At 39.6% G+C, this 24,768-nt stretch overlaps 8 protein-coding genes and 2 non-coding genes across 26 annotated transcripts; 5 read left to right on the forward strand and 5 right to left on the reverse strand.

Annotated features, from left to right (window-relative positions):
- Positions 1–158: 158 nt before the first annotated feature.
- On the reverse strand, positions 159–2,769 carry AT3G09540 (Pectin lyase-like superfamily protein). 3 transcript variants are annotated; one of them, NM_111788.5, is made up of 5 exons: positions 2,277–2,769; positions 1,368–1,719; positions 980–1,190; positions 817–885; positions 159–722 (listed from the first exon to the last, which is right to left on the reverse strand). In NM_111788.5, exons 1-5 carry the CDS (start codon positions 2,542–2,544, stop codon positions 486–488), a joined length of 1,137 nt encoding a protein of 378 aa, NP_187565.1. In that variant the 5' UTR covers positions 2,545–2,769; the 3' UTR covers positions 159–485. The 3 variants fall into 3 exon arrangements, with proteins under 3 accessions (NP_187565.1, NP_001326949.1, NP_001326950.1); NM_001337824.1 differs by having other exon boundaries at positions 202–722; positions 817–873; positions 2,277–2,754; NM_001337823.1 differs by having other exon boundaries at positions 190–722; positions 817–1,190; positions 2,277–2,696.
- Positions 2,508–5,772, forward strand: AT3G09550 (Ankyrin repeat family protein). Of its 3 annotated transcripts, NM_001337826.1 has the most exons (6): positions 2,509–2,531; positions 3,143–3,247; positions 3,425–3,435; positions 3,643–4,194; positions 4,289–4,698; positions 4,767–5,761. In NM_001337826.1, the coding sequence occupies exons 2-6, from the start codon at positions 3,216–3,218 to the stop codon at positions 5,604–5,606; spliced, it is 1,845 nt and encodes a 614-aa protein (NP_001325606.1). In that variant the 5' UTR covers positions 2,509–2,531; positions 3,143–3,215; the 3' UTR covers positions 5,607–5,761. The 3 variants fall into 3 exon arrangements, with proteins under 3 accessions (NP_001319511.1, NP_001325606.1, NP_187566.4); NM_001337825.1 differs by having other exon boundaries at positions 2,508–2,531; positions 3,143–3,435; positions 4,767–5,772; NM_111789.7 differs by lacking the exon at positions 2,509–2,531 and having other exon boundaries at positions 2,869–3,435; positions 4,767–5,772.
- Positions 5,773–5,998: 226 nt separating this feature from the next.
- PAH1 (Lipin family protein) lies at positions 5,999–10,918 on the reverse strand. 4 transcript variants are annotated; one of them, NM_202539.2, is made up of 11 exons: positions 10,507–10,863; positions 8,613–10,137; positions 7,937–8,535; positions 7,763–7,836; positions 7,586–7,670; positions 7,303–7,389; positions 7,069–7,141; positions 6,916–6,959; positions 6,690–6,818; positions 6,497–6,598; positions 5,999–6,413 (listed from the first exon to the last, which is right to left on the reverse strand). In NM_202539.2, the coding sequence occupies exons 2-11, from the start codon at positions 10,078–10,080 to the stop codon at positions 6,360–6,362; spliced, it is 2,715 nt and encodes a 904-aa protein (NP_974268.1). In that variant the 5' UTR covers positions 10,081–10,137; positions 10,507–10,863; the 3' UTR covers positions 5,999–6,359. The 4 variants fall into 4 exon arrangements, with proteins under 4 accessions (NP_974268.1, NP_187567.1, NP_001326239.1 ...); NM_111790.4 differs by having other exon boundaries at positions 6,009–6,413; positions 8,613–10,183; positions 10,507–10,918; NM_001125132.1 differs by having other exon boundaries at positions 6,024–6,413; positions 8,613–10,144.
- Positions 10,919–11,711: 793 nt separating this feature from the next.
- Positions 11,712–13,610, forward strand: AT3G09570 (Lung seven transmembrane receptor family protein). Its single transcript, NM_111791.3, has one exon. It carries the CDS (start codon positions 11,931–11,933, stop codon positions 13,248–13,250), a length of 1,320 nt encoding a protein of 439 aa, NP_187568.1. The 5' UTR covers positions 11,712–11,930; the 3' UTR covers positions 13,251–13,610.
- On the reverse strand, positions 13,565–15,864 carry AT3G09580 (FAD/NAD(P)-binding oxidoreductase family protein). Its single transcript, NM_111792.3, has one exon. The coding sequence runs from the start codon at positions 15,452–15,454 to the stop codon at positions 14,021–14,023; it is 1,434 nt and encodes a 477-aa protein (NP_187569.1). The 5' UTR covers positions 15,455–15,864; the 3' UTR covers positions 13,565–14,020.
- Positions 15,865–16,018: 154 nt separating this feature from the next.
- AT3G09585 lies at positions 16,019–16,100 on the forward strand. The gene has a single exon. It is a non-coding gene; the product is annotated as a tRNA-Ser (tRNA).
- A 244-nt stretch (positions 16,101–16,344) lies between these two features.
- AT3G09590 (CAP (Cysteine-rich secretory proteins, Antigen 5, and Pathogenesis-related 1 protein) superfamily protein) lies at positions 16,345–16,920 on the forward strand (the record flags this gene model as incomplete). The annotated part of the gene is made up of 1 exon (NM_111793.2): positions 16,345–16,920. Exon 1 carries the CDS (start codon positions 16,360–16,362, stop codon positions 16,918–16,920), a length of 561 nt encoding a protein of 186 aa, NP_187570.1. The 5' UTR covers positions 16,345–16,359.
- Positions 16,921–17,102: 182 nt separating this feature from the next.
- On the reverse strand, positions 17,103–17,184 carry AT3G09595. The gene has a single exon. It is a non-coding gene; the product is annotated as a tRNA-Ser (tRNA).
- A 461-nt stretch (positions 17,185–17,645) lies between these two features.
- On the forward strand, positions 17,646–20,424 carry RVE8 (Homeodomain-like superfamily protein). 9 transcript variants are annotated; one of them, NM_001035585.4, is made up of 9 exons: positions 17,646–18,044; positions 18,332–18,389; positions 18,471–18,594; positions 18,664–18,810; positions 18,929–19,054; positions 19,134–19,243; positions 19,331–19,390; positions 19,563–19,703; positions 19,977–20,424. In NM_001035585.4, exons 1-8 carry the CDS (start codon positions 17,866–17,868, stop codon positions 19,605–19,607), a joined length of 849 nt encoding a protein of 282 aa, NP_001030662.1. In that variant the 5' UTR covers positions 17,646–17,865; the 3' UTR covers positions 19,608–19,703; positions 19,977–20,424. The 9 variants fall into 9 exon arrangements, with proteins under 9 accessions (NP_001030662.1, NP_187571.2, NP_001327347.1 ...); NM_111794.4 differs by having other exon boundaries at positions 19,585–19,703; NM_001337828.1 differs by having other exon boundaries at positions 17,646–18,389; positions 19,585–19,703.
- Positions 20,425–20,558: 134 nt separating this feature from the next.
- Positions 20,559–23,627, reverse strand: AT3G09620 (P-loop containing nucleoside triphosphate hydrolases superfamily protein; the record flags this gene model as incomplete). 2 transcript variants are annotated; one of them, NM_001337835.1, is made up of 2 exons in its annotated part: positions 20,559–21,562; positions 21,647–23,627. In NM_001337835.1, 2 exons carry the CDS (start codon positions 23,613–23,615, stop codon positions 20,559–20,561), a joined length of 2,973 nt encoding a protein of 990 aa, NP_001327248.1. The 2 variants fall into 2 exon arrangements, with proteins under 2 accessions (NP_001327248.1, NP_187573.1); NM_111796.1 differs by having other exon boundaries at positions 21,647–23,612.
- Positions 23,628–24,768: the final 1,141 nt, after the last annotated feature.

Consider the following 24,768-nt stretch of genomic DNA (forward strand, 5'->3'; position numbering starts at 1 on the left):
GAATCATGACAAATAATAGATAACTCAAAACCTTAAAATTGCATAAAAAGAATATTTGATTTGTGTATGGTAATTCATATTTACATGAAGTTTCGGATTTGAGTCCTAAATGCTTCTGATGATATTCGATCTTCTTAGAGGGACTAAATTAAATCATCCCTTCCACACGAATCAAACTAGCTAGTGATACAGTTTTCAACCTTTTTAGAGGGACCGAGACAACCACCACAGACTTGTTATTCATCTAGTTGGAGATAATTCATACATACAAACAAGCTCAAAATACACAATAACACAAATCTTTTCTTCTCTTTCTATATTTATTAGTTGAAACTAATATCTCAACTTTGAATTGGAAAAATTCGACAATCCTATCAAATTTGATATATCATTTTGTTTGTCTAAGTGGAAATGGAAGAAACTACTGCAATATAGTTTTGGTAGTGCCAAAAGTGATCCAATCAATTCACTTCGCTAAGCAATAGTTATGCGGTGGTCGGAGGCCGGTCTAGTGGGAGGGGAAGGTTCTGCCAGCCGGTCGAGTGTTTCAGATAGTTCTTGAGTATATCGGTTGGAGATTCGACGGTCCATTCAGAATAGTGTTGGATTGGAGAGAACACATAGCGCTCTCCGCCCTGACTAAGACACGATTTGGCTCCGTTCAACAACAAATCCCCTTCTGATCTTACGAATCCAGCTCCGGGTTTCTCTTTATCAGCGGCCTAATCACCAAACACAAAAAAACGTAATGTTAACTATAACATTATAAAGAAAATGATTTAAGAACCTCAAGAACGTACAAAGGATATTACGTACCTTCTCAGTGATGTACTTAAAGACAGTTTTCTTTTCACCAGCTTCATATATGTTGCACTGAGAATGTATCTATCAAAACAACGTCAAATGTATGAACCTATGAACAAAGATGATGGCAAAATCGTAAATGTAGGTTCATCTATGTTATCTTCCGATTACGGACCTGAGATTCGACACCAGCACCAACAGCGTAAATGGCCCAATGACGAGTGTAGTTGTTGAAGAGATGGACTTTTGCGAAGCGAACGCGAGGGTGTCGCTGACGTGTACCGTCGAAGAAGCAGTGATGTATCGTAACTCTTATGCATCGGTCCGTAACGTGACTTGTGTCCGCTCCTATTAACATAGTTTTGTTGTGGTTCATGAAATGGCATCTGAAATATTTGTTTGAAACATAAAAACATGAACACAATGGGTAGTCATAGTATATGTAATCTGTAAAAAAAATCATGTTTAAAACGATTTTTAGAATATCTTTTCAATACAAACATAGACTCAAAACAATATAAGATTTAACTTACTTAGTACCATAAAAGATTTAAGAGACAAACCTTGAGACAGTGATGTCAGTGCTTTCTCGTGTGATATCAATCAAACCATCATAGTAATTCTTGAGACTACACCGATCAATCCAAATATTGTGCGATTTTGGTTTGATCTGAATAGCGTCTGCGTCTGGTCCCACACCGCCTTCAAATTCAAGATTGCAGATTATAACGTTTTCACACTCTTTTAGCCTTAACCCTTTTCCCGTTATCTTCACTTTTTGTCCTCTCCCGTCCACCGTTGTGTGCGATGATACGTTGACAAACGAAGACAGATTGATCGTTCCCGATACATCGAACACGATCCATAAAGGTTCTGGCCTCTTGCAAGCCTCTCGCAACGATCCTGGACCCTCGTCTGCACATAAGATTATTCGTTTTTATATGAACTAAGACTCGAACCGCACAACATCGTACTGCCACTCAATTTTAATATGAATTTGAAACCAGAGGTGTCCAAATTTGACTAAACCGACCCAATGCTTAGACATCAATATGGTGGATATCAGAATTACTTTGGCGTAAATGAGTAAGAATATTTTAAAAAGACGTAAGCAGCTCTGATCCAATGATAATTTCATTTACATTACCAATTTGAACATGGTTAGGATATCAGCCACCATTTTTTCTTAAGATATATGCAAGCAAAATTCAGAATCCAACAAATGGTTAATTTGCTTTTTTTTTTTTACCACAGAAAAACAAATTACGTTGCTTTTAAGATTTTTTTTTTTTGTTTTTAAATTACTTTGGAAGTTTTGTTCCTATTTGGAGTATTTGGCTGACATATCACTTGATCATATTTTTTTTCTATTTGGAGTAACAAAACAGAGAACTACAAATTAAATAAAAAAAATATATAAATCCAAGAATTTGAGGGATAAATGAAGGAAAAAGGGGACTTTTGAAATTTACCAGCTAAAGAAGTGACGTGGCAAATCGGACCATTTAGACCACCAACGGCGGCGCGGCCGAAACCTTCGGCCTTTCCGGCGAGAGAGCGGAGGCTGGAGTCTACGTGGCAATAAGGTCCCACTGTCATGTGGTGATCGGATGGCGATGACGGAGCTGGAGCTGGAGCTGGAGCGGCTGTATATGGTGGTGGGAAAGGTGAATTGGGAGCTTCGCCGGGAAAATTAGAACCGCCGTGATGGGATCTGTGAATGCCATGTAAGTTTCCCATATCTAATTTATATAACAAATGTTGAATTCAATTTCGGACAGTTTCAGTTTTTGTATTTTTGGGATATAATTGCTCTTTGTTTCAACTGAACCATATTGATGGTAGCTTTGTTGGAACTGTGCCAGAATATTGTTCTTTTTTTGTCGGAAAAAAAAAAACTTTTTCATTTTTTTTTGTTGCCGACACAAATCTATTTTTATTTATTTGAATAAAATGTTGGAAAATGTTTGTCTTTTTGTTAAGACGATTTCAAATTTATAGATATTTTCGCATGATAAGATTCTTTAATTTTTATAGAGTCCCTTTTTATTTTGAATTTACATTTTCATATCACCACTTAGCTTAATTTTAAAAGGAAATGACAAACCAAAATAAAAATATGACAAATTTTTTTTTTTGGTTATTGGACAGAAGTTTAAGAAATGTGGCTAAAGGCTTAAACATGATTTAGAAATAATTTTTCAAAAGTATAGATATCCTTAATGAAGCCCAACACACATGTTTGAGACTCGTCACAAGTGTTGACAAACCAAAAACTAAAGCCCATTGCTAACTAACCAAGTTTTTTTTTCCAATTTTCCTAAACCGTATATTGAAGATATATGTACAGTATTCGGTGAATTTAAATCGGAATGAAATGCTGACGTGGGAAACATCCCTAACTGAAGAAGATGAAGAAGAAGAAAAGGCAACCCAAAAAAAGGTAATTCAGCTGCTTCTCCTACAAATAATCAGATCGCAAACCCTTGCCGTGACACTGAAGGCACCGGTGGCCGACGGCTTATTCATCTTTCTCCAATCGGAGAGTCGTCGTTTTTTACAATATCATGATCCCGCTTTGAAATTTCTCTGTTTTCTAATCTCTCAAAATGGGATCCAGAATCGAAGAAGGTACAATGATTTCTCCTTCTCCTTCATTTTACATTTCTGACTCCAATCGTTACGAAAATTCGTTGCGGAATTAGACAATGCGTGTTATTAGGGTTAGGTCTTGAAATATCTCTTAGGGTGTTATTTTTTTTTAATCATTTTCTTCAACGGATCTCTAGTTTACGTGATAAACAAACAAACATTGTGTAATCAATCTCACTCTCGCAGAGAAGGAACTGGAACCAGGTATGGAGAAGGGTCTGGCGACGGATCCAACGAGTCCTACAGGGAGTACTGTAGCGGACCTGTCGCCAACTCCAACCCCAAGGAAGACTCTGGTTCTGTCCAATTCGGGTAAGGCTTTAATGGTGTCTAACTCGAGCAAGTCCTTGGGGCTTTCGAATTCAGGGAAAAGGTTTGATCCAACGGGGAAGAAGAAGTATGTTAAACAGGTCACGGGACGGCACAACGACACCGAGCTTCACCTAGCTGCTCAAAGAGGAGACTTGGCTTCTGTTAAGCAGATTCTTAGTGACATTGATTCTCAGATTACTGGTACCATTACCGGAGCTGATTTTGATGACGAGGTAGCTCAAATAATGACATCCGTAGTAAACGAGGTGAATGAGCTGGGGGAGACACCGCTTTTTACAGCAGCAGAGAAAGGAAACATAGATGTTGTCAAGGAATTGTTGCCTTACACGACCATTGAATCTCTTATGCAGAAGAATCTTTCTGGATTTGACGCTTTACACATTGCTTGTAGTCAAGGCCATCGATGTAAGTCTTGATTCATGTAAACCAAAACCTCTTTGAAGCAAAGGATTTGCAAATCTGTCTTTCTAACCGCACGTGAGCTTCTTTTTTCATGCAGCTATTGTTCAGTTATTGCTTGAGCATGAACCTCAATTGAGTAAAACAGTAGCTCAATCAAACGCAACCCCACTTGTGTCGGCTGCAACTCGAGGGCATTCAGAAGTTGTCAATGAATTGCTTGCTAAAGACTCAAGCTTGCTTGAGATTTCAAGATCGAATGGAAAAAACGCGCTTCACCTTGCTGCGCGCCAAGGTCATGTAGATATTGTAAGAACCTTGCTTGATAAAGATCCGCAGTTAGCAAGACGAACAGACAAGAAAGGACAGACGTCTTTGCATATGGCTGTGAAAGGAGTTAGCTCACAAGTCGTGAGGTTGCTCCTTCGAGCTGATCCGGCTATTGTCATGCTTCCTGATAAATTTGGTAACACCGTGTTGCATATTGCTACACGAAAGAAAAGAGCAGAGGTAATGATTGATCTGCTCTTTATTGAATTTTTGATTCTTGATTCTTATATTCTTGTTTTGATTCACAGATTGTGAATGAGCTGTTACAACTTCCGGATACAAACGTGAATGCGCTAACAAGAGACCATAAAACCGCATACGACATCGCTGAAGGACTCACTCATTCAGAGGAAACGGCAGAGATCAAAGAGATATTATCGCGTTGCGGTGCACTTAAAGCCAACGAACTAAACCAGCCAAGAGACGAGCTTAGAAAAACCGTGACCGAGATCAAGAAAGACGTTCACACTCAGCTGGAACAAACCCGAAAAACCAACAAAAACGTCGATGGGATCGCCAAGGAGCTAAGGAAACTCCACAGAGCTGGAATCAACAATGCGACCAACTCTGTAACCGTCGTGGCTGTTCTCTTTGCCACGGTTGCATTTGCTGCCATTTTCACGGTTCCAGGAGGTGACGACGACCACGGTGTGGCCGTTATGGTCCATGCAACATCTTTCAAGATATTCTTTATATTCAACGCGATCGCGCTCTTCACTTCGTTAGCAGTAGTTGTCGTGCAAATCACGCTTGTAAGAGGAGAGACTAAAACGGAGAGACGTGTGGTGGAAGTAATAAATAAGCTCATGTGGCTCGCTTCTGTCTGCACCACCGTGGCATTCATTTCCTCATCGTACATTGTGGTTGGTCGGAGAAATAGATACGCGGCGGTTGTGGTAACGGTCATAGGAACTGTTACGATGACCGGAATTTTGAGTATAATGACATATTATGTGGTGAAATCGAAGAGGACGAGGATAGTAAGGAAGAAGGAGAAGAAGAAATCTGCTAGAAATGGGACGAGTTCGTGGCATCATGCGAATCCGTCAGAGACTGAATCGGAGGTTAATCCGATATACGCAATCTGATCGATGATGATGATTATCCATCGAAATTCGTTTTGTTTTCTTTCTTTTTGTTGTTGTTCTTGATCTATGTAAGTGTAGTGTGTGTTTTATGTTGTTTTTGGCCGAAGAAAAAGTCGAACTATGTCTTACTTATATACACAAGGATATTTGAAAACAAGATTTTATTGCTAGATGACTTCAAAACCGATCGATATAGTACTAAGTTAATAGGAACTCTTTGAAGAAGCGTTAGCTGCTCATTGTATATGAACTCTTTGAAGAAGTTTTTTCTAGACATATGCATTTGCAATCCGAATCCATCAATTTTTTTTTTTTTTTTTATTTTAACCTTGCATTTCCATTCAACTAAACTTCTATATTTAGTTATTTCTTGGCTTTTTTGACATTTAAAAAACCCTTCAACGTTTATGTAATATACTAATCTGATAACTTCTATCCAAATATAAAGATTATTTTAAACTTTCTTTCTGTAGATGTTAAAGAGAAAAATACAAAGAAAATAAGGTCTTGTACAGAACATTGTCATAGCTTATATAGTTCTTTCCCTATTGTGTTAACTCCTACATGATAAATTACAGAGTAGAGACAAGTTCCAGCTCTTTCTTGTCTACAATTTCCAGCTCTTTCCTGTCTACAAAGTCACAGAATAAGACTAGAAAGTCCAACAATGGAGATTCCGCAGCCACCATGTCCGACCCATCTGCACCTCGTTTTAGAAACCGGAAAAGTTTCTCGTACTGTAACATGATTTCTTCATTCAACCTCTTCTATTGGCAGTTTCCAGAAATTCCATGGGTTATAATCTTCCTGTGAATGTGTAAGCAAGCGTTTGAAACCACTGATGAATCCACTTTACTTTATATTTGCTAAAAGATTATAACTCTAGTTACCTGCTCAACAAGTGAAGTTGGAGGAAACATGTCGTTGACAAGAGTATGAAGTGAAGTGTAAGATTTCTTGACATCTATGCGATGTCCTGTTGCCACTTCTCCCTAGCCATTTTTTAACAGAGACTCTCATCACTCAATACACGTGAAGAAACAAAACAACCATGCATGTCAGATTCTAGAAGATTGTGAGTACCTTTGGGTTGATTATGAATATCTTTCCCTTTGGGATTCCGAGTTTTCTGTAACTCAGCTCATCTGTGTCTCTATTTCCAAATCCGGCATAGAACGGGTTGTAATCCGTTGGGAAGAGTTTCCTGATATCCTGCATATTACAATTGTAAAAGTTGTTCATATCTAAGCCGCTGGTTTTAAGTGTTCTCTATTATTAGTTCACAGAAAAAAATGAGAAAAACTTTTACCTCCAAACATGCGATCTTGAACTCATGAGGTGCTCTTCTTATCACTGCATATCAGTTATAATGTTTATAAGAACAAAATAAGAGATATTTCTTATTAAATGAAAAAAGCGTAAAGATGCTGCAAATGAAATCTTGAAGGGTATAAAGATTAACCTTCACGGTACAATGCTGGAAATAGGCCATCTGGTGAAATGACCACAGGACCGGTTGGCAGAGCTTTTCCGTCCTGCAAGCCAGTAAAAAAACCATATGAAGCAGAGAGATATCATAACAACGGGATACAGATAGCCTCACACATCATCATTTCAGCTCCTTAAGCTTCTGTGGTTGATTAGGATTAGATATGGATTAAGTGCCTATTCACAGGTAAAAAGATATAACTCTTACCTGCTTCAGATTATTTAAGAAATTTCTTGTTAGATATGCCTGAACGATGGCACGAGCGCTCAAAAACAGTAACTGATATCCATTCTCCTGAAAAATCCAAAGCAATGTAAAACATAAAGTGAGATCCATACTTACAGGGTACAAATTGAAGATATACAAACTGTTTATCAACTGAAGAAAGAACCACTTAAACCAATTGTATCTTATATAGGCAGCAGCAGATTTCATGTTTTACCAACATCAATTGCGGGAAGCGAGATTCACATCAACCTTGAACATTTACCTTTATGGCAGAAAAAAGCTTGGCTACACCGGATTGGGTCCAGTCCTTTCCAATGAAGGGCATGAACTGACCTAACACATCAGATCTGCAAAACATACAAATCATCACATTGGCACAAGTCAAGATACTATATATATAACATGAACAATTCAGTTACAATAAGGATCCAATCTGTACTTAGTTATAGTTCCATCAACATCTGAAATCACTATCTTGGTGTCCCATCTCCACCGGTAAATGTGAGCATCGACCTAATAAGTAATAACAACGAAAAAGTAATTAGAAACTAAAGTTAGAAGAGTTTTCCTCGGTGTGCTTTCAAATTTTCAACTAATGTAACCATCAACAAACCTGTTGTGTTCCAAGAACTCTTGTTGAGAAACTAAATGTTATCATATTCTGACCATCTTTCAGATTCAGAGATGCGATCTGTTCATTGGTAGGGACATTAGTTCTCACAAGTTGTCTACGCGGAGACTCATGGCGACTCTCTGTGGTTGATTGTGTTTCCGGTGAGTTCTGTAAGCCAGGTTCGGAATCAACAAACAGATCTTCTTCGCTTGAGGAGTTACTTCCCGTATGCTCAACAGTTTTAACCCTTCTAAAAGGAATCGGCCAGAGTCTCCATCTTGTTCCAGATGAAGAAGGAGTTATTGTAGTTTCATCATCCTTGGGCTTAGGCGATTCATTTTCCTCCACAGAAATCACATCATCTGGCTGGATATCTAAGTCTAGATCAAACACAGCTTTCCCAAGCACAATTCGAGCAGCTTTCGTCCATGGCATATACGTTTCTCTAATCCTAACAACCAGATTTTCACTTTCAAGAATTGATGTGGCCGAATTTATATATTCTTCCTTGGAGATCATATGTGCATCAAAGACTTCAGCAGCTGCGCTAAGTCCCATACCCTGACGAAGCTCATCCTTGCAAAGTGATAACTCATATCCTGTAAAGTTAAACCACTGTTAAAAACTACAAAGCTACTAACCATAGTTCAGACCAACAAAAAATGAAGTTCCTTACTCTGATCTGTATCGGGTTCTCCTTCGTCGACACTAGAAGTCACACCCACTGAAACTACAGTCTTCCTGTCCTCGTTATCCTTATCAACTTCCTCCCTCGTTGAATCTATAGAGACTCTCTCAGAATCCTGGTCTTCCGATTCTATAATCCCACCTTCCTGGTTGTTAATCAAGATGGCAGTTTCTGCAGATATTCGTGGCTGTTCATCCTTACATTCTGAATCAGCATTAGAATCAACGGATATACTGGATTCCTGGTTGTTAAACAAGATGGCAGTTTCTGCAGATGTTTGTTCATCCTTACATTCTGAATCAGCATTAGAATCAACGGATATTCTGGATCCTTCGGTTGTTTTCACTTCTTCTATTGTTATTTGGGTTGTAGAAGATTCAAAACTATCAACAAGAGTATCTATTGATTCAATAGTAACTTCATCTTCACTTCTATCATTTTCCATAATGGTGCGAAGTGGAAACTCACCTTCTTTTAGATTCCGATCCTCAAAAGTAGGACCTGGTTCCTCAGACTTCACATTCTCACTAGTTTTGGTCAGCTCTGACTGCTCCAGACAGCTCCCAAGAAGATCTCTTTCAGCATCATGAGAATCTTTTTCGGCATTATCACGAGAATGGGAATCCAAATCATTACGCTCATCATTAATGGCATCTACTTTATCAGATGCAATATTAGCAGTATCAGATGACTCCTCCACTTTGTCGATATATTCAGTATCCCACGGAGTCTCTGATGAAGCAAACTCAGTATTACCTTCACAAAACTCAGTCCCATCACCAGGGGCCAAATGAAACTGAGGAGTATTTAACCGTAAATTCTCAGCCTCCTGCTCAGCAACTGACACAGGGGCTGTTAGTATATGTCCATCAATACTGACCAAAACCACTTCAGAATCTGAGCCTTGAGAATCCCCATAACTTTCCACATTTAGATTGTCAAATCGAGCACTTCCATATTCTGAGGTTGGCGAAGGAGGATCATCCTGAAAATCATAAAACCTCCTATTACAATCAGACTCTGTCCTCTCAAGCCGACTCAAAGGGTCGAAACCCTCTCGTAATTCTCCAGTACCAGAGTCCGATAAACTGTGCTCAAGTCGATAAGTAACACCGTTATTCTGATTACCATTGTTATTCTCAGACCCGGAAATCAAATTGTTGGTGTCATTAGCTGCAGGATCAACTTCCCTGATGAAATATGCTTCACCAGAATTATCAAGATACATGTGAAAATCAGCTTCGGTTCCATTAACAGAAATCCTGACAAACTTCTCAGCGCCTTTGAGAACACCTTGGAACTTACCAAACCTAACATACCAAGGCGTGCTACGGAAAGAACCATCTTGTTGTTGAACAACGATGACATCAATAGCACCACCAAAGGGATGAAATGGTGTCGCTACAGAGTAAACCCCTTGAGAAATCAAACTCCCAACTCTTCCAACCAAACTCATTTCATCAAATCTTTGAGAAAGTCTTCAACTTTTACTGTCCTAATCATATACAAAAATCTAGAAACTAGAGAAAGTTTAGTTTCTTAGACAGGTTAATTCCAGCCTACAGGTGAAACAAAACAACCCAACAACAAGCCAAAATTAGAGAACAATAACATGTGAGAGACTAAAAACAAAAAACTCATAAGGAGGAAAATCAAATCAATCAGATACAAAAAAAAACCATTCGTAATGTTCCGATTACACAAGTATCCAACCATTTTCCCAATTTCAAGCATGCAACTTTAACAGTTTCTGAACTAACACAACCCAAAGAAGAAAAATCAAACAGCTTTCAAATTGTTGGAAAGATACAACGAGATACGATGATAGCCCACGAACCAAACATTTAAAAATCTCAGAGTCGGAAAATCGAAATCAACTTACACAGATTAGGAACTCTGAGCGGAGAATCCGAGAAAAATCAAAACACGGCGGAAGAAACGACGAATCAGTAATCGAGATTACTATTGAAAATGAAATGGATTTTAATGAATTGTATCCTATACTAAGAATTTCATTGAAATTTCTCTCTCGGGGGATAAAAAAAAAATATTGGGTTGATAAAAAGATTCTCGGAATTTTTAATGAAAGTCAAAAAGGATTTGTCTTTGCTTCGACGATTGTATTTTACCGCTACCGGTGGGAGAGATTTATAAGAAAGAGGAAAAAGATGGTTGTTTTGGATAACCAGAACAAATTAAATCCGCCATGAACTTAAGAGACTGTAATTGCTTATATAAGATGATGAGATGACTCTGTGAAGGGAGGAGGGAGAATTACGAGAAGGGTCTCTCTTCGACTTTTGTCGTAATTATTGCTTCTCTAAGAGGGTACTTTTGGTATTTCCATATTAAAACCTGCGAAAGAATATGCTTGATTTTACACAAAAGAAAACAAATATGCTGAATTAATATATTTTTGACCACAAAAATTAAGTTTCCACCTTTTTTTTGTTTAAATCTACTTTTTAAAACAACGTTTAAATCTATTATTTTTTTCACTTCTTGATGATAAATGAGAAAATAGTTTTATAAAAAATTGAAATATAGTCTTGGTAAAGACATAAGTGAAATTAATCTATTAAATAAATGTTCATAAAATAGAGAAAAAGAAAATGGGATAGTCGTGGACTCGTGGGAATATTAGTGATCCACACAATAGCATATCTGGTATATTCTTTGTCTATACGCAAAATCAATTTGTTTATTTAGTTAGCCAATTTATTGTGTTCAATCTCTTTATAAAAATGTAAAAATTTGAAAATAAGCATCGTTCACAAGTGTCCTATGTTGCTACGTTCTCACCTAACTCGTTTTCTTCTAAGTCAAATCATTTTCCATTAATGTTACCGATTCACGTTGGTCGCTCCGATAAATTTAATACGCTAAGCCCTTTTTCGCATATAAAAATATAACAGCACAGTCATATTTTAATATATGAACAGGTTTTTGTTTTCTCTTAAGCGGAATATTAAATGGCTACAGATATGTGAGAGAAGAAGACAGGTGACACCGCACGTGTTACACATTCTCTTACCATGTACTGTTACCAAACCGTTCTCTTTCATATTAAGTTTTGACTTCCAACTCTATCAAATTAGGCCCAATGGGCTTTGTTTAAATTCGAGTCAAATCAACCATTACGGGCTGCCAGAATTTTCCGTATGAGAGACGGCGTCGTTTCGTTTCCTCAGCATTAAATCTGGTCAAAACGCCATTCTCGTTTCTTCCTTCAAGCTTAAGCTTAAAACGAAACCAGAAATCACGAGAAGCATCGTTGTTTCTCACCTCTACAGTTACGGCGCGAATATGACGAGACTACCCCTCTTCGTCGTCCTCCTCCTCTTCTCCGCAAGTTGCATCACTCGCACGGCGGCGGAGATCAAATCTCTCACAATCTCCGACGATTCTAGGCCGATGATTCTCTTCGAAAAGTTCGGATTCACTCAGTCCGGCCATGTTAGCGTCTCTATTTCCTCTGTAGCAGTAGTATCTTCTTCGTCTGATCCGATCCCGGATCCATCGAGGTTAGGGTTCTTCCTTATGTCAGAGGAATCGCTTCTCCAGGTAGTCTTAGAGATCGAGCAAAACCCCAACTTCTGTGTACTCGATTCCAATTACGTCCTCCATCTCTTCACATTTCACGATCTCTCTCCTCCCCCTGGTTCCAAATACGAGCACTTGTATCCGGTGATGTCTCCGAACGAATACTCTCTCTTCTTCGTGAATTGCGTACCGGAAACCAAAATTTCGATGAAGGTTCGAACGGAGATGTACAATTTAGATCCGAACGGGTCTAAGGATTACCTTCCTGCCGGGTCAACCCGATTACCCGGATTGTATTTCTTCTTCTCCCTCGGTTACTTAGCTTTCCTTGGTCTCTGGGGATATGCTTGTTGGGTCAATAAACGTGTTGTTCATAGGATCCATGTTCTTATGGCGGCTCTGCTTTTAATGAAGGCTTTGAATCTGATCTGCGCCGCCGAGGATAAGCATTACGTGAAAGTCACCGGTACTCCTCATGGCTGGGATGTTTTATTCTACATTTTCCAGTTTATTCGTGTTGTTCTTCTCTTCACTGTGATTGTGTTGATTGGAACTGGCTGGTCCTTCTTGAAGCCATTCTTACAAGAGAAAGAGAAGAATGTGTTGATGGTTGTTGTTCCACTTCAGGTTCTCGCTAACATTGCTTCCATTGTGATTGGAGAGACTGGACCTTTTATCAAAGATTGGGTTACTTGGAATCAGATATTCTTGCTTGTAGATATAGTTTGCTGTTGTGCGATCTTATTCCCTATTGTTTGGTCGATACGTTCGCTAAGAGAGACTTCGAAAACCGATGGGAAAGCGGCTAGGAACTTGGCGAAATTGACTCTGTTTAGACAATTCTACATTGTTGTCATCGGGTATTTGTACTTTACGAGGATTGTAGTGTTTGCGCTGAAGACAATCGCAGCTTATAAGTATCGGTGGGTGAGCAATGCAGCTGAGGAGATTGCAAGTCTGGCGTTTTACATGTTGATGTTCTATATGTTCAGGCCTGTCGAGAAGAATGAGTATTTCGTTATAGATGAAGAAGAAGAAGAAGCCGCCGAGCTGGCCTTGAAGGAGGATGATTTTGAACTCTGAAGCAGATCAAGGAATTTCATCGACTGTATAAGCTGTGAGGACATCTGCTTTTTCTTATCTTCTTTTATTTGATTTTTGATTTTCTGTACTTCAGATGTAGTTTACTTGCAAAAGGGATTAACTGTGTATTTTTCTCTTATATCATAAAAGCTGGTTTGTCCTAAGACTAATCTGCTAGTAAGAAGAGGATCAGAGCCTCTGCTGTTTGACCCGACTCCCTAGTTTTATATTAAGACTATAAGCCAATGAACTTGTGTTTATTCTTCAATTTCCTCTGTTGCCATTGTTTTTGATTCATACTCGAGGCTTCTTCAGGTGTATATGGCTTGTATTAGTAGTACCAAGTTGATGATCTCTTTTGTTCTAGGGATCAAACAAGAGAGAGTTGATATCTACTTCCTCAGCTGAAATAGACAAATTTGTGGTGGTTCCACTGGACTTGAAATATTGGAATTCGGTTTCAGGGTCAATCCAGTCCATAGTGACAAAGCAGTCGATCCCATAATCACAGCAAGAGAGCACACACAGATCTTTATTGTATGGAATTGGTCGAGTCATGAATTACCTTGCATCTCTATGAGCCTTTAGTATGGTATTGGTTGAGTCATACCTTGCATCTCTATTGAGCCTTTATATATAGTCTTGCTAGACATTATCATTAGCATTAACCATAATGCTTAATTTGCCAACATATGATCTTAGAGGATACATACTTCTACATACAAGACATGAATTAAGCCATACAAAGAATCTTAAATAACAAAAAAAATCTATTTGATTAGTCCCGTTTCTCGTAGCAAAACTTCCACGGCTCGTCTCCCAGAGACCAAAGCTCCATCAAATGTAGCAGAAGTCATGTAATCACCGCTCAAGTAAAGACCCGACCCGACCCGAGGACTCTTGACCAAATCAGTGGGTGGACATTGGTTAGGCTGAGCGAATTGGATCCGGTATGTTTTCAAATGTTTCCATGACATAACCGGAGACTCACCAAACCAACCAGAGAGTTCTCTAAGAACTTCTGCTGCTAAATCATCATCGGTTCTATCCTCAAACAATCCGATCAATGATACCGAAACCAGAGCCTTTCCCGGTGGCGCGTATGTCCGAGCAACGTTTGTAGCGAAGAACATGTTGTTGATTATACCGGAATTTGACCCGTTGAGAAATAGAACCGGGTCTTGTACCGGTATTTGGTTCGGTTCAGCTGTGAAGTAAAGACAAATAGTGCTCCGAGCTGGTTTTGTTATAACCGGGTCTCTGATCCCATCGAGAAGCTTATTCACTTCCGGTTGCTCGACGGCGATTATGACACCTAGCTCTGCCTTCATAACGCTGCCGTCTTGGAGCCTCACGCTAGGTGGATCCGAACCCGATCCATTTGGATACTCAATAGAAGCGACCCTTGTGTTCAACAAGACGGACTTAGCGGGTAACTTCGCTGCCAACTGGTTCGAGATTTCTCCGATTCCCATGGCTGGAAGTGTGTTTTCTCCGAGAGCAAGACACCGGAAAACGAAATCGAAGAGCTTCGAGGTCGTCTCGAGGTCTCTGTCGAAGAAAATTCCGCCGAAGAATGGTCGGAAGAACCGATCAAGAATCGTTTCGGAGAAACCGATCTTACGGAGGAGATCAATGGTGGGAACTTCATCGGCGGCAGTCAATATCTCTTCGTCTGACTTGATTAGAACCCTAGCTCTCGTCAAAGCGATAAGCCCTTTGTCAACGACGGATCCGATCGGATTCGCGAGAGATGCCACCGAATCCCAAAAATGTCGGAGAGGATCAGCGACGGTGTGAAATTTACCGCCGTAAAACACCTTAGCTCCGGCGTAGAATCTCTGCAGATCCAGTGCTTCATAATCTAGAAGCTTTTTAGCTTCGGGGTACGCGGTGATGAAAATCTGAAATCCTCTGTCGAGAAAGAAGCCGTCGACGATATCTGTACGGACGCGTCCGCCGACGCCATCGGAAGCTTCGAGGAGTAGGAAAGGGATTCGTTTGGAGGTGAGCTGGTTTGCGGCGGCTAAACCAGCGAGTCCAGCGCCGATGATGATGACGCCAGTTTGATTCTTCCGAATGTACGGATCTTCCGTGGAAGATTGAGCTCCGGAAAAGCGTTGATATCGGTGATTTGCATGGCCGCGGCGGCGAGGGAAGAAATGAGAAGTAGATGAGGTTGGGAGAGAGATCGCCACGGGCATTTTAAAAGTTTGGATAAGGTTTTTCTCATTCCTTTACTTTATTTTCCCCGGGAAAATTATTTGTCTAGAAAAAATAATATATATATATTCAAATAATTATTTAAAAGATTCGAATAAGTCTTGTTTTCTTGATTCTTTTCCTTATTAATCTGAACAAAAACAAATTATGAAGACCAGAGTCCTAGTCCCAGAGAGGACCGTTGTCCTAGAGACGGATACAGCCCAAGAGACGACCTTAGTCCTGCGGAAGATGAAGACCAATGAAGAGTAGGAAGACTGGTGATTGCTTATAGGCCGTCTATTTTGGCTTATAATGATTTTAAATAAGTGTAATGGATTTTGTTGCTTAATACTTCGTCTGCTATCTTGTTTTAAATATTTAAGAAAATAAAACGACTTTCGGGATTGTCTTTTTCTTTCTGTTCCATGTCTTCTTAACTGCTATGAGTAAAAGAGCTCTCCCAGACTCTTCTTCTATCTCCAAAAGCTTTTATTTTTGTTTGTTTATTTTGGTACTGATAATATCTGAGTATATATATAATATAGTAGAAACAATGAGCAAAAGTCAATATGTCCGAGTGGTTAAGGAGATTGACTCGAAATCAATTGGGCTTTGCCCGCGCAGGTTCGAATCCTGCTGTTGACGGAATTGTTTTTCTTTTTAGCTTTTGTTGGGTTGTGAAAAGTATAACAACCTTAATAATTTCGTTTTTTTAATCTAAAAATATACGGTAGTTTTCTCATCATCACCAATAAGAATTGTTTGATATGAAACAACAGAATCAGGAAAATTTGTTAAAATGTCAGAAAATGGAAAAATCTCTAACTGAACAAAAGTAACAAAAAAAACTCCCTTAGAAACAGAGGAATCATGATGAGAGACAAAATTATACAGAGACGTGGAGATGTCTGTAACGTTGTCTCATCCATCATCATGTCTTCTTCTTCTCTTCCTTCTCTTTTCCGGTCATCCCTCCGTCCTCGGAACCTCCATCCCCGACGCGGTGAACACGGCGGCGCGTTTGGTAAACAGAGCGAGAAGAGCAAAACTGTCGAGAGAATTTCTACAAGCGCACAACGATGCACGTGTTTCTTCAGGCGTGCCAACGCTCGGATGGGACAGAGACCTGGCCCGATTCGCTGATAAATGGGCTAAACAACGTAAGTCCGATTGCAGTATGATACATTCAGGTGGGCCTTACGGTGAGAACATTTTCTGGCACCGGCGTAAGAAGACGTGGTCGCCGGAGAAAGTGGTGACGAGATGGTTTGAGGAAAGGTTTAACTACGACGTGAAAACAAACACGTGCGCACCGGGAAAGATGTGCGGCCATTACACGCAGATGGTGTGGAGAGAGACCACAGCCGTTGGATGCGCACGTGTGAAATGCCATAACGGTCGTGGCTATCTTGTGGTGTGTGAATATGATCCACGCGGGAATTACGAAGGTGAAAGACCATTTTGATCAAAACAGTTAAAATGAAAAAATTGTTAGAGATTCAAAATATTTTTTCTTCTTCTAATGTAATGAAGATGGTATATTATTCTTGGTCCTTACATATATACAGCCATGTATTGAAGAGGTATAAATTCAAATGGTTCGGAATCTTTTAATTTTATATATTAAAGATCAATAATAAAAAAAAACGTCGACAGCAGGGTTCGAACCTGCGCGGGCGAAGCCCAATAGATTTCAAGTCTATCTCCTTAACCACTCGGACATATCGACTTGTTGTATTTGTTTCGTAAGATTTGAATACAAAACCGAATTCTCTGTTGCCTAAATCGGAGCTTTTCATCCCTTGACTCTCTAAGACATCTGAAGCAGCTAAAGTGTTGGATGTTTCACATAACGACATGGGCGGCAAGCACCCAGTGGACACAACAAGGTACCTTTGTTCTTGGCCGCCCTCTAATTCGGGTGAAATTGGAAGAGAGGTGCTTGGTATATACTAGGATGCGTATTTGGTGCTTAGAGATTTGATGAAACTGAAGCAGTTAGATATTAGAGACAACGACCTAATATTTGCAGGTGAAGAGTTCAGCTCTTTTGTCCGCCAGGTTTTTCCAAAGCTTGTATGGCTTGATGGCCACAAACTCGCAAGTTAAAGATAAATGTTAGGCCACTTGTTTTAATTAAAGTATAAAACTCTTTCGTTTTTTTGGATTCATTTTCATGAAATCAAAAGACTACAAGTCTACACGTGCTTCAAGCTTGAGGCTCTAAATGAAGTGGTAGGAAAGAATGAAATAATAATAAAAAAAGTCAGAAAAATGGATGGTCTGAGATCAAAGTGAAACCTACTCCACATACACATCCCAACTTCTTCCCCGCCATGTGGACTTTTCTTTTTCCTACTTTCTCTCTCTGCATTCTCTCTTACACCTGTCTTTATCTGAAAAATAACCGATGAGCTCGTCGCCGTCAAGAAATCCAACGAACGCCGAAGCACCTCCGCCACCACCAACATCGACGGATGCTGTGGCAGAGGGTTCGTCTAAGAAAGTGAGGAAACCATATACCATCACCAAGTCAAGAGAGAGCTGGACAGAGGAAGAGCACGATAAGTTTCTTGAAGCACTTCAACTGTAATAATTTATCTCTGTTTCTCTGTTTTTAGAGACTTCAAATTTCTTAGTTTGCTGCTGATTTCTGAGTTTAGTTAGTTATAGACTGAACAAACAGAGGAAAGTTTATGTTACTTAGCTTAGGTCTAGTAGTAACTTAGCTATAAAAAATCTGCTTAGCTAAAAAGATCTGCTTCTTGGAGCACTTCAACTGTAATAAATTTATAGTTGTGTTGACTTTTTGAAAGTGTTATTGATGTAACTAGGACCTGATTCTGCTGATACTACTACTCCTCTATGTTCCTTAGGTTTGATCGTGACTGGAAGAAGATTGAAGATTTTGTTGGTTCAAAGACTGTGATTCAGGTTTTAAAATAGCTTACTCTGCATTTTTGGTCGCAGTTACTTTGTGGCAATGTTTTCAACTTATTTGACTTTGTACTGCAGATAAGGAGTCATGCTCAAAAATACTTTCTCAAGGTTCAGAAAAACGGGACATTAGCTCATGTGCCACCTCCTCGACCTAAGCGCAAAGCAGCTCATCCGTATCCTCAAAAGGCATCAAAGAACGGTTCGAATATTTTATAATACTTCTTAGTTTGGTTATAGAGTTGAGTTTTTAACTCACATTTTCTTGCAGCTCAAATGCCACTTCAAGTTTCCACGTCTTTTACTACTACGCGAAATGGCGACATGCCGGGATATGCTTCATGGGATGATGCCTCAATGCTGCTAAACAGAGTTATTTCACCACAACATGAACTTGCTACTCTTCGTGGAGCAGAAGGCATGCACATTTGTCTATCCTTTTTGTTTTCTTCATTTTATTGGTAGTTGTAGTAAGAATAGGTTCCATCAAAGGACGTTTCATGTGCTTATTATGGCATATAACGCCACTGATTCAGCTGATATTGGATCAAAGGGCTTATTAAATGTTAGTAGCCCTTCTACATCTGGCATGGGAAGCTCAAGCCGAACAGTATCAGGTTCTGAGATTGTAAGAAAGGCTAAACAGCCTCCAGTGCTTCACGGTAACCATCTGTGAACAATTCCATGTTTTTTCACTAACTTTTATGCATGATGGAGACTGTACTGATACTATCTTTGTAGGTGTTCCTGATTTTGCTGAAGTTTATAATTTCATTGGGAGTGTCTTTGATCCTGAAACGAGAGGCCATGTGGAAAAGCTCAAGGAAATGGATCCTATAAATTTCGAAACTGTGAGTCAAGAGTTTACAAGCTTTCAGATTAATTGGTGTTCAAGCTCTTAGCATTTCTTCACTAATCACATAGTATGGTGTTTACAGGTTCTGTTATTGATGAGAAACCTCACAGTTAACTTATCAAACCCTGATTTAGAATCCACTGTAAGTGTTAAATTTGCGATAAAAGATTTGTGATGACCAACTTTCTCAGAGTCTGAAACTATTTCACTCTCAACCAATGAGTTGGAGGCACTTCTTTTATGATCTTTGGTTCCTTACATTGAAATGAGTTTTTTTGCGCTTGCGTGATCAAATTTAATCTAACCTCAGCTAGTCGGATTGTAATGATGCTGCAGAGGAAAGTCCTCTTATCATATGACAACGTGACGACCGAGCTCCCAAGCGTTGTTTCCCTTGTCAAGAACTCAACAAGCGACAAATCAGCATAACAAAAATATGAGCCATCAGCTAGCAAGTAAGTGTTTTTCCCTCTTTTTCCTCTGACCTTTTAAATTCAGTACAAGAAAACATTTCACTACTATTAGAAGTCACATGAGTTCATGGTTAGATATAAGTCTAGTGACAGTTCTCTAACTCTAAGGTTTGCAATAAGAGTTCTATAGTTAGTCACAGTCTGGGATACAAGATATATACACTACGGTATTTTGAGTATTAGCACCAGTTCAGGCTTCTTGCAAACTTTGTAAAGTCTTGCATAAGAGTTATATGGTTCTCACCGTATTGGCAGGTTTACTCATTGGTTTCCCATGTTTAATAAACTTTGGTGTTATACGTCACTGGAATCACAATCGTGTCACTGCATCATCATGTGGGAATTGTGTAAAAGGTCTTTGTTGTTTTGAGGAGAAACATAAGCCAAGTTTTGAAGCTATAGGGGGCTTCCGCAGATTTTGACCAGGACTAGTTGGGTGAATGGTAGGTATAATATATGTAAGGGGTTTTTCTACTAGTTGCAAGACAGCCTCATTCTCATCCACCCGTTACTCTTGTACTAAAATCTCGTCATAACTTTTTGTTCAGTTGTTGTGTATTTGTGTAAAAGATAAGTCCTAGGACTGAGTGTAATGGTTCAAGATCAGTGTTAAGTAAATGACGGCAACTCTATTGTTTTAAAGTTGACAGCTTTCTTTATATATTATGGGGTTTGATTCAGAATTTTGTTTTTAATAAGGAAACCAAGTCAAGTCTATAAAAAGATTTTGCAATTGTGGAGAGATTGTATGTATTCAAGTATTCAACAACATCAATCAATACTTACTAGTTTTCTGAATAATTTTTAAAAAATCCTAGAATCAAAAACCTCATGATTTTATAAAACAGAGTATCTGCCTGATTGTGCTCCTCCAGGAAGGGAGAAGGTTTGGTTAGTTATGTCTTCAAGAACACGCTTGAGTTCAGCTTTCGCTGTCTTAACAGATATTTCGGTAGGCCCTTCGACGAACAAATAGAGCTTGCGTTCCTCAGGTCCCGGGATACGTCCTGCCTCATAAAACTTACCTCTAGTGGTAATGGAAGCTCCACTCCACTCTGATATTGGTCCCAGCGTTTCTTTGTGGGTAACTTTCCACCGAGCATTCTGTGGGAAATCATTGATTTCCAATTCTGCTTCATAGTGTTCAGGTATCGCATCAGCTTGAATCTTTGCAAGGTACTGTTGCACGTTAGCAGCAGCAATCATGGCTGCAACGCGGCCTGCTCCATCAGTAGGAGGGATACCTGGCTCAGTGGCTAGCCCACCACCATTTGGAAGCAATTGGTTAGCAGTCACAGGAGCCTTAGAAGCAGCAGAAGCAATGGCGGCTATCTGAGCAAGAGTAATCTGCTGCTGTGAGATATCACCACCAGCCTTTCTTACTACATCATTCTCATCTTCTGAGTCAGACTTCTCTTCTTCAAAGCCATACTCCTTCGCTTGTGCTTTCTTTGCTGCTTTCCTAACTTCATCCTCCTCTTCGTTGAATTTAAAGCCACTTCCACCATAGCCAGTTCCATGAGCTTGCTCAATACCCTGTTTTACTTTCGCCATGAACCCTTCGGCTACTGCTTTAACATCATCAGGAACTGGCTGCTCAGATAGTTCCAGGGCCTTGACTAAATCTGGTGCATATTTTGCATCATCCTCAGAGATAAATGTTACAGCACAGCCTTTCCGCCCTGCCCTACCTGTCCTACCAACACGATGCACATAGTCTTCATAGTGGTTTGGTGCATCGAAGTTTACAACCAACTCGAGCTCTTTCACATCTAGACCCCTGGCTGCAACACTTGTGGCGATCAACAAATTGCAGACATCGCTCTTAAAATCAGATATAGCTGATTCACGATCAGTCTGTTCCTTACCCCCGTGAAGAGATAGACAGGCTCATTTGGTCATCAAATCATTATACAAAGCATCACATTTTTCCTGCGAACGAACAAAGACCAAAACTTTTCCTTTCTCATACCATTCCCCAAGAAGTTCCAGAAGTCTTGAGAACCTCTCACTCTCGGGTCTGATTTCAACTAACTGAGTTATATCTTTATTCACAACACTCCTCCCACCGACCTGTATCTCCACAGGCTTGTTCAAGACTTTACGTGCCAAAGTTTCAACTTGGCGTGGAAAAGTGGCAGAAAAGAGCACAGTTTGACGATCAGGTCGAATATTTTGAACAATGCGAGTTATTTGAGGCTCAAAACCCATATCAAACATACGATCAGCTTCATCCATTACCAAATATGTGACCCTTCGTAGATTGGTAATTTTTCCACTGCTTGTGCAAAGAATATCGATCATTCTTCCAGGAGTACAAACAACAATCTCGGTACCTCGCTTAAGCTCACTGATTTGCTGGGCAACTCCAGATCCTCCATACACAGGCACACATATTATACCCAATGCCTTAGAAAACTTTCTGATATCGCTGTAAATCTGCTGAACAAGTTCTCTAGTAGGTGCCATTACAAGCCCAATCGGCCCATCACCAGCTTCAACGGGAGGCTGATCTTTGATATGCCTCAACATAGGCAAAACAAAGCCAAGGGTTTTACCTGACCCGGTTTTGGCAACCCCAATGCAGTCTCTACCGCTCATGATGATTGGAAGTGCTTGTGCTTGGATAGGCATTGGCTTTTCATAGTTAAGCTTCTTCAGAGTATCCAAAATTTTGCTAGTTAATCCAGTCTGGTGCCAAAATTGAATGGGTCTTGGAACATCTTTCCCATGAACTTTCAGCTCCAATTCCTTTCTATAAGCGTTCACTGCATCCTGTGTCATCCTTGAGATATCCTTGACTTCGATATAAAAATTCTTCCGGAAAGGTTCATACTCTATTTTGGAGTGGTCAACAAGAGACAATTTCTCTGCTTTTGTCTTCTTAACTCTCTTCATAAACTCCTCGTCGTCTTCGTCTAAACTTGGATCATCATCACTCTTTGGTTCTGAGTAATCTGAATCAGAATCTTCACCTTGAATTATCCTACCAAGGGCGGCCTTATTAAAACCTTTTTTGGCTTGGTCACCAGTTTCCTTCCCATTCATTTTAAAATCCAAAATACCATCGATCACAATATTGCTAAGCTTTTCAACCTCAGGTAATACCATAGTATTCATAAAAGCATCTAAGGGATCAATTTCGTCTTCATCTGCAGCTCTGTCACCTCCATTCTCAGAGACAGTAACAGCTGTCTCATTCTCCGAGGCGACCATCTTGGCATCTCCACCATTTTCGAGTTTAGTATCACGATCAACATCCATCTCTGAGTCTGATTTAACTTCATCATCAGATTCACCATCAAGAGTCCAAGCCTTACCGGTCTCAGGACCCTTACTTTCAATTTGAGCTTCCTCGTTTTGCCTCTTCAACTCTTGCCACTCCTGGACTCTTCTCCTCCGTTTTTCTACTTCCTCAGCCAACTGCTTCTGCTCATCCTCTACTTGTTCATCCCGAGTTTTCTTCTCAACATCGTCATCTCCATGCCTGCTACGCTCCGTTCTTTTGCGTTTCAAGCCACACTTGACATCATCACTCTCTTCATTACAATCCTCACGTGACCTCTCCTTTTTCTGTTTCTTCCTACCCTTTTCTTTCTCACGTTCTCTCCTCTCTCTGTCCCTTTTCAGATATTTTCCTCTATCTCTGTCACGTTCTCGGCGTCCTCTTCCCTTGTCCTCCCCTCTGCGTTTACTATCCCTCTCGTATTCTTCTTCTTCAAAATCGCTACTTTTTCTATCCCTCCGTATCCGTATCCTCTCCTCTTCCTCAGAATCGCATCTCTTAACTCTCGAGCGCATCTCCGTCGTATCTCGCCGACCATTCTCTTTCTTACTGCGATCACGATCTTTGCGATCATTTTCCTTCCTGGACTTAGATTTCTCTAACATCATCTCAAACGCAACAAATCCCGATAGAAAATTCCGTAACTTAAACCCAAATTCAAATCAAATTCATCCGCCAAACAAAAGCTTCAACGATAACCCTAAAAATGTTGCGGTGAAGAAGACAAAGCTACCAGAAGAATCAAAACTCTCTACACCGTAACGTTGTAACGTCTCGTTAGTGTCGAGTAACAGAGATAATAAAGCTGTAAGGTTGGGCCCTTATTGGTAAAAGATAAAAGTGAAAACCAGTTATTGGGCTATTTGGGCTTTAGTTAGGTCCACTATTAATCGATATTTTCCTCATGGGCTTCTAAACAACATCGCAAGGTTATTCTATTCAAAATAATTATTCATTTCGTTGATTTCATCTCATGAATGATTTCCTATTATTTATAGTTCATTCCCCAAACCACTCGCATCACAGGCGCGTTGAGCACGTGAGGCTAAAATCCATGGACTATATAACCTTCCTTTTTGGGGATTTTTTGCATAAATTAAAAACTGAGAGGACCTGCAGCGCGTGGGTTGGGATTTCATTTGTTGTGACTACAATTTTTTTTTTTTTTCCCCCAAAGGTCTTTCTGTTTATTGACTTTTTATCATAAGATAAAACGTTACAAAATGGGTTAAACCTATCTAGGTGATTACAAAATTTCAAAAATTGAAACTAAAAAGGCCTAACCCCAATAAAAGGATATCAAACCCAACTTGAAGAGAGGCATTGAAAGCTAAAAGGACTGGACCAAAAACCCAAACGACTACAGTATTCACATGAAAATATAACCAAACGAAAAGAACTATTACCGTGTTTTATCTTTTGCTCAGATTATGGTCCGAAAATATTGTTATCGATTCTTGATTTAGATTAAAAATGAGATAAAACTGTAAAGATTTTCTGAATATTTTGAGGTGTGCATTTTAATAGAAAACGAAGCCGATAGTGAATACACCGAGTTTGATAACTTCACCAAATGACTCGGTGGCAGTGCTAATCAGTAATATCTCACCTGCTTAGGAGCACTTCCATATTTAGGAAAAGAATATGATTTGAAATATTTTGCCATTCAAGATCGAGACTAAAGATTATTTGAACTATAAAGCAAATTTTCACTCTTTAACGCTCCATTTCGTACATTACTTTGATCATTTTTCTTTTTAT

This window comes from Arabidopsis thaliana, chromosome 3 (assembly GCF_000001735.4).
Source record: "Arabidopsis thaliana chromosome 3, partial sequence".
Lineage (NCBI taxonomy): Eukaryota > Viridiplantae > Streptophyta > Magnoliopsida > Brassicales > Brassicaceae > Arabidopsis > Arabidopsis thaliana.

Excerpts from the sequence above, each read along its gene's own strand:
- RVE8 (NM_111794.4), top strand. The coding sequence starts at position 17,866 with ATGAGCTCGTCGCCGTCAAGAAATCCAACGAACGCCGAAGCACCTCCG. Across the intron at positions 18,045-18,331 it reads TTTCTTGAAGCACTTCAACT|GTTTGATCGTGACTGGAAGA; the intron begins GTAATAATTTAT and ends TATGTTCCTTAG. Across the intron at positions 18,595-18,663 it reads TCAAAAGGCATCAAAGAACG|CTCAAATGCCACTTCAAGTT; the intron begins GTTCGAATATTT and ends ATTTTCTTGCAG.
- AT3G09580 (NM_111792.3), bottom strand. The coding sequence starts at position 15,454 with ATGCCCGTGGCGATCTCTCTCCCAACCTCATCTACTTCTCATTTCTTC.
- PAH1 (NM_202539.2), bottom strand. The coding sequence starts at position 10,080 with ATGAGTTTGGTTGGAAGAGTTGGGAGTTTGATTTCTCAAGGGGTTTAC. Across the intron at positions 7,390-7,585 it reads AGCTTTTTTCTGCCATAAAG|GAGAATGGATATCAGTTACT; the intron begins GTAAATGTTCAA and ends TGGATTTTTCAG. Across the intron at positions 6,414-6,496 it reads CAACTTCACTTGTTGAGCAG|GAAGATTATAACCCATGGAA; the intron begins GTAACTAGAGTT and ends ACACATTCACAG.
- AT3G09550 (NM_001337826.1), top strand. The coding sequence starts at position 3,216 with ATGAAGAAGAAGAAAAGGCAACCCAAAAAAAG. Across the intron at positions 4,195-4,288 it reads TTGTAGTCAAGGCCATCGAT|CTATTGTTCAGTTATTGCTT; the intron begins GTAAGTCTTGAT and ends TTTTTCATGCAG. Across the intron at positions 4,699-4,766 it reads CACGAAAGAAAAGAGCAGAG|ATTGTGAATGAGCTGTTACA; the intron begins GTAATGATTGAT and ends TTTGATTCACAG.
- AT3G09570 (NM_111791.3), top strand. The coding sequence starts at position 11,931 with ATGACGAGACTACCCCTCTTCGTCGTCCTCCTCCTCTTCTCCGCAAGT.
- AT3G09540 (NM_111788.5), bottom strand. The coding sequence starts at position 2,544 with ATGGGAAACTTACATGGCATTCACAGATCCCATCACGGCGGTTCTAAT. Across the intron at positions 1,720-2,276 it reads CCACGTCACTTCTTTAGCTG|ACGAGGGTCCAGGATCGTTG; the intron begins GTAAATTTCAAA and ends TCTTATGTGCAG. Across the intron at positions 886-979 it reads GTGCTGGTGTCGAATCTCAG|ATACATTCTCAGTGCAACAT; the intron begins GTCCGTAATCGG and ends TTGTTTTGATAG.